General features: G+C 40.2%; 1 protein-coding gene across 22 annotated transcripts in view; it reads right to left on the bottom strand.

Annotated features, from left to right (window-relative positions):
* The window catches only part of gramd1bb (GRAM domain containing 1Bb), a 94,977-nt gene that overhangs the window by 20,777 nt on the left and 64,153 nt on the right, over positions 1-10,047 (bottom strand). For 10 of the 22 annotated variants that reach the window (XM_032512240.1, XM_032512220.1, XM_032512221.1 and 7 more), the window contains 3 exons: positions 5,485-5,695; positions 2,579-2,599; positions 981-1,004 (listed from right to left, as the gene is read on the bottom strand). In XM_032512240.1, the coding sequence (XP_032368131.1) occupies positions 981-1,004; positions 2,579-2,599; positions 5,485-5,598 (159 nt within the window). In that variant the 5' untranslated portion in view covers positions 5,599-5,695. The remainder of the gene's footprint in view (positions 1-980; positions 1,005-2,578; positions 2,600-5,484; positions 5,696-10,047) is intronic. The other 12 variants (XM_032512226.1, XM_032512228.1, XM_032512229.1 and 9 more) reach the window with 3 other exon arrangements.

The following is a 10,047-nucleotide window of genomic DNA, read 5'->3' as shown; positions in this document are numbered from 1 at the left end:
AGAGAGAGAGAGAGAGAGAGAGAGAGAGAGAGAAAGCCTATCCAACAGTTGAATAGAGTTTAGCCTGGGACTCCTCTGTGATTTACAGTGGTTTGGGTCTATATCATTTGGTTTAATGTCCCCCCATCTGGGGCTAAGGATTACAAAACTGGAAACGTGTCTTGCTGGATACACAGCTTCAAAAGAATTAATAAGGACCAAATTTCATTTATGTGCATTTGTCAAAAAATTTAAATTTTAGCAGATAAATATGCACAGATTTAGAAACATCAAAAATGTCTCTACCACGATGGCAAGCAGACTCTTAAAATTGGGCAGCAATGGTTTCAAATACCAGCAACCTGCCATGTCACTGCAAACTGCAAATGAAAACCAAGGGTGACACCAGTCTTTACATGAAGGGAACCCATGTTGCACAAGTAGACTTTAAATTTCACAGTTATTGTTTTCTGTTGGAACGTTGATAGATCTTGACATTTCCGACTGCACTTGAAGACAGGTTTATTTCATGGAGAAAGAGAGAAGTCTGACCACCGGTTACATGATTGACCACCGCAGGTTGAAGTCGGGTTGCGTTTGTTCAAAAGCTGAAACTGTCTCAACAACCGCCGCAGCCTAAACACACTACCCTCATTTAAAATGATTAGGAAAACTGGTTTTTGCCGGACCGCCTGACGGCCGATGGAGTCAGTGTGACAGCGGCTTATAAAAAGGAATCTGCTGTGTATTTCAAATTACAACATTAAATAATGCTGTATCTGCACTATAAATACATTTTAGAATAAACTGTTTTACACAGTTCACAAATCACTGTCCTTTTACATTAATTCAGGGGATGGAAAGCATGGGAAAGGACACGAGGGACTGAAAAAGGGGATCCTACAGTCGCACAGCTACAGAGGAAGTTGAGAGCCGGGGGATTTAATGGGGGCCAGCAGGGATTGTCAATGGGTCAAATGAAAACAAGAAGAAATGCTTACTTTAATCAGGTTTAGTCTGTCATACTGAAAGAAAATTAAAGAGAAAACAAAACGTTAACCAAATCAGTGAGCAACATGTGCACAGAAATAAATAGGAAATGAGAGAGGAGAAGCTGAGGTCCAATGTGTTGTGGCTCATAAACAACTCTGAAGTACATAACTGCCAATACAATACGATAGTTTCAGAGGTCTGACGTTGCAGCTGCTAACTTTCACTCTCCACCTAGCTTGCATGTTACATGAGAATCCTGATTGACTATTGTTGTGTCACCATCCCTATTATCGTCATATGGCATTTGCTGCAGAGAGGCCTGGAACCCTTTTTGCTGAATGCACTCTTTTATTTGGATTGCATTAGGGCTAGGGTGATCAAGCTCACGTTGCTGGGACGACCTCACGCCATGCCTGGGGTCATGTGACCAATGCTGCCACAGAGGCTCACATGGGGGTGTGTGTTTGCAAAAGGGTTGGAGTAGGGGGTTGGACTGTGGCACAGAAATCAAAAGTAATGCAATCAATTGGGATGAATGTGTGTGTATGTGTGTGAAACAGTTTGTGCAAAAAGAGCATCATAAAGCTGTTATTCACACCAACCTCCCATTTATTGTCTTCCTGTGTCGCCTTTCTGCCTGCGTCTCTAAAGTTTGGACACAAATGAGACCCTATACACTGACTGCCAATATATGCTGCAATACATGTATTAATTGATAAAAAAAAGAAAGTGGGCGGAGGCCTGAAAAGTAGCAAATTTGGATGGATGAAGCGACAATATTGGCGATAAAAAAATGACACTAGCCTGCGGTCCATGTAGAGGAAAGAGAGGGGGATTTTTGGGTTTGTGGTGCGAGAAAAATAGCAAGACGGATTCTCTCATGTGGCAACAGAGCTGGGCAGCTCAAATAATGATGTAGTTCTGGAGCTCTGGACTGGGATGCTGGCAGAATTTTTAAGAGTTTATCCCTCAGCAGTCGGGTTGTTACAAATCATGACAGATATAAAGGTCTCATTACCAAAATATACCAAAACGGAATATTAGTGTAAAGAGAGGGAGAGGGCCAAAACAAGAAAAAGGGACAGGAAAAGAATTGATATTATTATATTGTATTGGGTGCCAAAAGTATTCATTTTCATTCTTGGAATCTGACAACATTTCAAAAATAAGGCTGGATTTCTCCATTATGTGAGTATTTGTTTTCTTTTTCTTTTATTTCTGATCATTTTAATTGCAAAAAGACCATATTCTGAACCTATTTACAGTAAATACAGTATGTATACCAAGCTTAACAAAAATATTTGAACATGTATTTAGGAATTTGCTACATTGCATATCACCAGAAAGGAAAAGAAATGACAGGAGTGGAGAGGGAGTGAGGGTGAGTGGGGTTTGTCTGTTTCAAAAAAATGTCCATCTGCTATGACTGTGGGTGCCGATGGGGCTTGTTACGGTTGCAGTGTGCACAGGAACAAGCTGGGTTCAGGGTGAAGCATTGCAAACAGTGTTTGGACATTTCCACAGAGCAGCTCACAAGACAAGAGGTGGGGCAGAGGGAGGGTGGGCACAGAGATATTTAAAGAACAGAAAAAAGAGTAATGCTTACTTTGGAAAGTCGCTTGTGAGACTAGCATGCAATCAGGAGAAGAACAAAGAAAAATCAGATAGAAAATTAAAAAGAAAAAGAAATCAACTGCAAGAAGAAACAGCTGAAAGTACCAACAGAAGAGCTGAACAGTTATTATCAGATGACAAACATTATCATATGGCATGTGGCAGCAGCAGTAGAGAGAGAGAGAGAGAGAGAGAGAGAGAGAGAGAGAGAGAGAGAGAGAGAGAGAGAGAGAGCGGGAGTAGAGGGGAGGGAGGAGTAGAGGGGGAGAAGAGAGCAGGAGAGAGAGAGAGAGAGGGGGGGAAGGAGAGAGAGAGAGAGAGAGAGGGAGAGAGAGAGAGAGAGAGAGAAAGAGAGAGAGAGAAAAGGCGTGCACACTGTTGTGGTGACAAAAATGATTAAAGAAAAAGAGACAAAAACGACAAGTGATTTAAAACAGCAGAGACAGATGAGGACCGAATGAGAAGGTAAATGAAGACAGGAGTGGCATGGCTTATTTCTAATCTTTTGAAAGCTCTAACGAGTGCTAAGCATACAAAACATTAGAGCCATGTGCTCCTTCTGTGAAACAACCTGAAAGACTTGATCCGTCACCGAGTTTAGTTGTGAAGGGGAGATGCAGATGAGTGGGAGGACAGCATATACAACACCTGAATTCTTTCGTTTTGCACCTTTTTCTATCAACGTCAATTGTTTCTTAAGTAAGAGCTTAGGATGTCAAACAGATGCAATCACTCTATTTCTGTTTTTGACTCATCTATTAAGAGTTGCAGCAACCACTGTTTAGACAAAGGGGTTAAGCAGACATGACAAGCAACAAGCAGTAATCTATTCAGTAACCTGGAAACAGTCTGTCAACAACAATAAGCTCTCCAACCTGCTGTTAAAAGGATAGGTTCCCCCTTTCTATTTTTTAAACAATAGTTACATGTAATTTACATTCGCACATTGAAAGAGTTAAAAAAAAAAAATCATTCCTCCTGTTCATTGTGACCATCAAGAGATCCCTTTTTAATGGACTTTTAATGTAAGTAAGATAGGGGGACAAAATCCACTTTAATGGACTGTTGATTTTGTCCCCCACTAAAATCATCACTTAATGATCACTAAAATTGGAATCCCATCAAGGGAAGAATCTCTTGATGGCCAGTATTAGCAGTAGGAAATGTTATGAAGTTTCAATGTCCATATGGGCAACTATATCTTGTTTTAAGAGAGACTTAAGACATGTCTCCTTTAAACCCAAACACAGCATATTTCTCAACTGCATTTTAGGTATTATTTCTTGAATGTCCAATCACAATCTTAGAATCAGGACAAAGAAATGCTAATGATAAAGTGTTGGAAGTACTATTCCTGTATTATCATGACCTGTCAATGCATAGTGTGTTGTGGAAATCTAATAGGTAACAGGTAAACAAGCTAAAAGGATCCACATCAAAACTATCTTGACTAAAGGCAACAAATTCACAAGGAGTTTAGGAAGGATATAATGTGGAGCACACATGGTTTTTAGTAAGATGGTTAGTATGTTTTTAATAAGGTGCGGAAACCAACCTTTCAACAACTAGCACATCTTCATCGAGTAATTTCAATATTACAATACTTTGATGAAGACATGCTGTTTGTTAGTTGCACGTTATTTAAAGCTGTGCACCAGACCACACCCTGAATCCTTGTCCTGTCCGGTCATTGATTTGAGCTCAGAGATGACTGATGCACAAGCTTTCTTTGACCTCTAATTCAAATGTCCCCATTTGATGAGCATAGAAAATCCCAAAAGTGAGTAAAATAAGCCAAGATCAACTAACAACTAAGCAACAACAAGCTTAAATCATAGTTTTAGGAAGGGAAAGCGAGAGTATAAAACTAGAGAGTATATGGGATGTCAAAATGAACGGCTGGAATGAATAGGAGGGTGCAATCTCTCCTGAGGGGGGAGAGTGATAGTTGCAGCTCACTAGTTACACATCAGGATGTACAATCTGTCAATAATCAATCATAGCGGGTGCGTCACTACACTGGGAAAAAGGAATACAACTGGGGCGACTCTGACGTGCGTTTGTAGTCAGTTTATGAATGAATGCACATGTGACAGCAAGAGTTGCCATGTCATCTCGACTGCAGTATCATAAAGTCACTATGATTGCTAAAAAATCACCATAACCACTCAGCTTCTAACCTCATTTTAATGTCTATCTGTCACAAGAAAAAGATAAAATGTCATTATCTTACTGTAAGTAAACATGAAGTTTGTAAAACTGTTTCACAAGCACTCATACACATGGTTTATTTTTTGCAATAAAGTGATTGTAACATAATCTTTACGAAACACAGGTATGAGTTTGCGAGTCAAGTGTTAGCGTTATGTTGAAGTGTACTGCACAATTACACTGGTCAGAGGAAGTGATAAAAAGCGTGCTGTTTTTATAAATCAAATTTGTCCACCTAGCCATTACATACAAGTACAATGAGTTGTAGTGTGTGCTGTTTATGCTTTTGGTCCAGAGATAACTCAGTTTCAAAGAAGCAACTTAAGCCTTATCCTGACCTGGTCTAACCTTAATCCATCTGTGTGAAATTGGCACCTTGTGTCCCACAGTGAAGCCTTTCACAACAGCTGTTCTGTGAAAACATTGAGAGCAACTTTGTAAGTCACAAAGTGCTTTATGTTTTGTACTCTTCCGGAAACTCTTTTTAGTGGAAAAGACTGTGAGCATTCTTGAAATGACTGAAAACTTTGTGTGGTTTTGATGCAGGGAGCAAGATCCTAAATATGTTTTAAACTCTGGTAAAAGTGTGCCACAGTTCGAATTCTGAAGCTACCCTTCATTTATATCAAACAGGTACCAAAGAAATGTGTCAAACAGGTAAAAAAAGGAGCATCCCTGGTCCCTCACCTTTGAGTTCTTTCCGCCGCTTCTTGCTGACTGCAGGGAGTATGTTCTCTGGACGACCTGCTCGGGCGTGGAGGGGGATTTGTCAGAGGAGTGGTCTGAACCCTTCTCCACCATGTTCTCACCCTCCTGGCTCTGTGGTGTGGGAGAGCGCGAGCGTTTACGCAGGACTGGTGAGCAGGCGGGGGTGCTCTTGTTTGAGTTACTGGCAGTGCTAAAAGACAAGAGAAAGAGAGAAAGAGGGATGAGAAAATCATATCCTTACAATAAATAATACAACATAGTCTTCAAAATGACACTAAGTGGATCACATAAATCATACTAATACTGTGTTAATGTAAACGCCATTAAAGAAAGTGTCAGTTTATAGATCAGTGTGGACAGCAGCACAGCACACCACCTGTTTCCTCATGCTTACATCATTTGAGGCTTAACAGTCTTGAAGCAACATGTGCTAACCTGGCTAATGACAGCTAAGCTAATACGGGAAACCAACAACAGCAACAACAACAACAGCAACAACAGCAGCAGCAGCAGCACCAGCAGCAGCAGCAGCAGCAGCAGCAGTGATGGAAACAAATGTGGTAAAACACTGTCATGCATGACCGGCGGATTTTCTAACTAATGCCACACTTCAAAAAGCAATAAGGAAATTGCTTTTGTTTTGCGTTTGTTTTTGAGCGTATCTGCAATTTGATTAAGATCAGATCAGATCTTTTTCCCTGAAACACAAGAATGATTTCCATGGCTGTAGAAAAGCTACTCTAGAAGACATCACAAGGATTAAATTATCAGATATACAATGGCAGGTGGAGGTCATCATTCTGGCTCTTAAAGTGGGCCTATAACACATGATTATATTGTCACAAACTGACTATTGACTTGAGACAAGAAGTCCCTTTCCTTCTTTCCATTGAATGTTGCTATCAGGTAGCCTCTGTGATCCAGCATTAGATACTGAAAACACACAGACAGACAGACAGACAGACAGACAGACAGACAGACACACACACACACACACACACACACACACACAGGCTCAGCAAAAAGCCTTCTCCTCACAATGACAGAAGCGAACAAAAGGACCTGTAAGTGATCTGTGTGGCAGTGCACCCACCAGGCACAGTTACTTGACATGGCGTTATGCAAGCCATTACATCACTGCTGGCCAATGGCTGCTGTTAGTGGCCATGAATTACTGATCTACTGTTACATTCCAGACTTTGGTGCAGCTTAGAGCACTACATCATACAGGACAGCAACCGTCTCACTGTCAGGGTCTACTGCACCAGTAGCCGGATAATTTACAAAAACAGGGACAAAAATGAGCCTTCACATGGGGACAGACAATTCACACCTGTATTATGGTATCTCTGACATCACTTTATATGACTAGCAAATGGTCTGCTGTTTAGTGGATCATCGTGACTACACTGTACATTTGTGTACTCTGCACTGCCTTCTGATTAGTCCCTACTGTCATTAGTAGCACATTTGTATTTGTGTCTTTGAAAGACGTAACTGTTCAACATTTATAATTTGAAGTAAACTTCCATTGCTGCCACAGCTCAGTGGCAAATGAATGCCAGATGACTCCTTAGTGCAGAGCTGCCATTTTAAATTGTTATCCAGGTTCCTATTCTTCCTTTATTATTGTTTTTATCATATATCTGGTTTATTAGGTGGTGTATGTCATCCATCAGGGTATAAAGGCGGAGTACAAATGCTCACTTTGAAAGGAGAAAGAGTACATTGATATTTAGCATGAATGATATTCTCTCTGTGAGCCAGGAGACTGGGTTACACACACAAGCAGAACACATGCAAGTTAGAGTAGATGGTGTATGTAAAAATGTCCCTCTCAACACATTTAATGTGTTTGATCTGGGGCAGACAAATTAGTCAGGGAAGGTTTTCCCAATCAAATTGTTTTGCAAAGGCAATAAGCCACCCAGATTGTGTTGCATCTCGTTTTAAGATCAATTAATCAATAGTTCACGGCAGACATTTAGATTTTTCATAGAAGGAAAAACACAGGTGAAACTAATTTCATTAATGACGGCTGAGTTCCTTTAATTGTCCCAGTAAGCCATGACAGTGAGCCAGCATGCACATTACCAGCACCCTGAAACTAGCTCTCCTAATTTGGAATGTGACCATACTGACCATACTGTGACCATACTGATATGGGACAAAAAGGTGTTCTGCGGTTCTGTTTTTTTAATATCACTGAACCATTTCTTACACTTGGCCAAAGTTTTCCTCGGTCAGAGCAACACGTTAACAGAATGTGTTTCATTCCTCCCAGGATAATTTCATCATCAGATGCTGTGGGCGTCTTATTAACATGCTGCATATTTACTTGTGGCCGTTCTGAATGTCTTGTTCAAGGTTCTAAGTTTACTCTTGGGAGCAGTTTGATGGGCTGTTCTCGCCCATCTCAAATGATTTAAGTACTATGAAGTACACACTTGGGGGACCTTTTGTGTACTGTACTTAAAAGTAAATTTTTCACATATGTAACTGGCTCACAATGGGTCATTATAAGAGACAATATGTGTTTTTTAATCCAGCTTAGAGATGCAAAGACCTTTCTTAATATCCAGAATTAAAGGAACAGTTAATTGAGACAGTTGTAGTAGCATTTAGTATCTAAAACAACACTTTGTCCCCACTGCAGAGACCCAGGGATCATGTGGCTTTGCTTACTCCTGGTCATTTTCCCTGGTGGGAAATTGAGGTATTGTGACTTTGTCCCATCTTAAGGAACTTCTATCGGTTGATAGAGGGAGTCAGCATCAATAGGGACTGCAGTGAGAATTACAAGAAAAAAGGGGAAAAACTGAAAAAGGAAAGGCAACACTAATGCTTATACCACTACTTAAAGTTACATTTTGGTCACTTAGTATACATCATAGTAGTACATATTTTGACTTCCAAGAAAGAGTATCATGATATTCTTTTAGGATACCAAACCAGCAACAGGTAACGTAAAGAAGGGATTTTGTTGGTCATGAGTAAAACCAGGTACATCACTGACTAATCTTTCAAGTCGGGTCAAAAAGCTATTTAAAATTAGCTGCTTTTGTGTGTGTTAGAGTTGGGCGGTATCCCAATTTTGATACAGTTAAACCTCCTCCCTATTTTAACGTTGTGTACGGTATTACCGTGACTAATTAAAAAAGATGACTTAAGGCTCAGACGGCGTCACCAAACTGTTGGCTTGTGCCTACACCGTTCAGAAACTGAATACCAAACACTAATACAAAAAACACCTCTCCCTTCTCATTAGGTTGGAACCCCAAATGCTGCCAAACTGCAGAGGTTGTGTTCTTCTTCAAGACCAGGTCACCCAGTGCGCAACTTGCCATCTTTCCCCTCCTCTCTCTCTCTCTCTCTTTCTCCTCCACTCTGTCACGTGATGACAACCACACATAAGCATTTTTAGGCATTAAATAAATTATATTTAATGCTTGTCTCCTATATAAGTGCATTGCATTTTTTTCATTGACGGTATTGAAACTGATACTGATGCTATTTTTAAGACCCCACAGTATACAGTATTACAGCCCAACCCTAGCCTGTGTACTTGTTGTGTACCCCCAACTTGATGTGGAGAGGTGAATACACCTGATGTGGCAATTAGGCCTTAAATCTGATAATCAGTAACTTTTCACATGTTGTTAACAATTGGAATCTACCAGTCTACCAGGAAAGGTACAAGCTTTAAGAGAGAGCAACATTTCTTAGTAGCAGATTATAGTGTGTGTATAGATGTAAAAATTCAACAGATGGAAGTTTCAATACTGTGTCTCTTAAAACTATTACGGATACCAGCTTTAAAAAATGAGCAGTAAAGAATCTATTTAGAAAATTACAACAGTTCCTACTCCATTTGCATTTGAACCTGGCTGCTGGAGCTTAACCTCCCATCTATTCCAAGAGCATTTGAACAGGCCACCCAACAATGATCCAGCAATAATGCCATCATAGATAGAACCATTAGGTAGTTGACACAGACATACTGCACACACACTGTTCCCAACCCTTAAGTAACTGCATCTAACACATGTTCTCCTGCAAACAATGTACAAGCCCCACACAAACATATTACTCAGTTTCAAATAGACAAGGGTAGCATCTTCAAACATGATGTGCCAGTGGTGCTTGTTTTAATGTAATATCCTCGCTTGGGTAATGATGTCTTAGTCAGCACACATACAATCACACTCCCTTGCACATTGTAGGTCAGGGAGGATAGGCGCAAGATCGGGTGAGGAACAATACACAACTATTATGTCTCCATGTATGTTTAACCAGTAGTTTGGCCTCTTAGGCAAAAGAGGTTGTATATTAAAGACATTAAAAATAATGGCTAAATTGAGGTAAGCCCAGTTATTTTATAACTTCTTTTTTGTGACTTTTATAATAAAAAGCTGTTGTTGGGTAATAAATCTATCACCATGCATTTCCAGATACATGGCAGTAAACAATGGGAACACAGATCCATCATCAGTGTATGAATGACTAAGACCGATATCAGTCAATCACACAACAGTTTGCACT

This window comes from Etheostoma spectabile, chromosome 3 (assembly GCF_008692095.1).
Source record: "Etheostoma spectabile isolate EspeVRDwgs_2016 chromosome 3, UIUC_Espe_1.0, whole genome shotgun sequence".
Lineage (NCBI taxonomy): Eukaryota > Metazoa > Chordata > Actinopteri > Perciformes > Percidae > Etheostoma > Etheostoma spectabile.
This window is presented reverse-complemented; position numbering and strand designations above follow the sequence as displayed.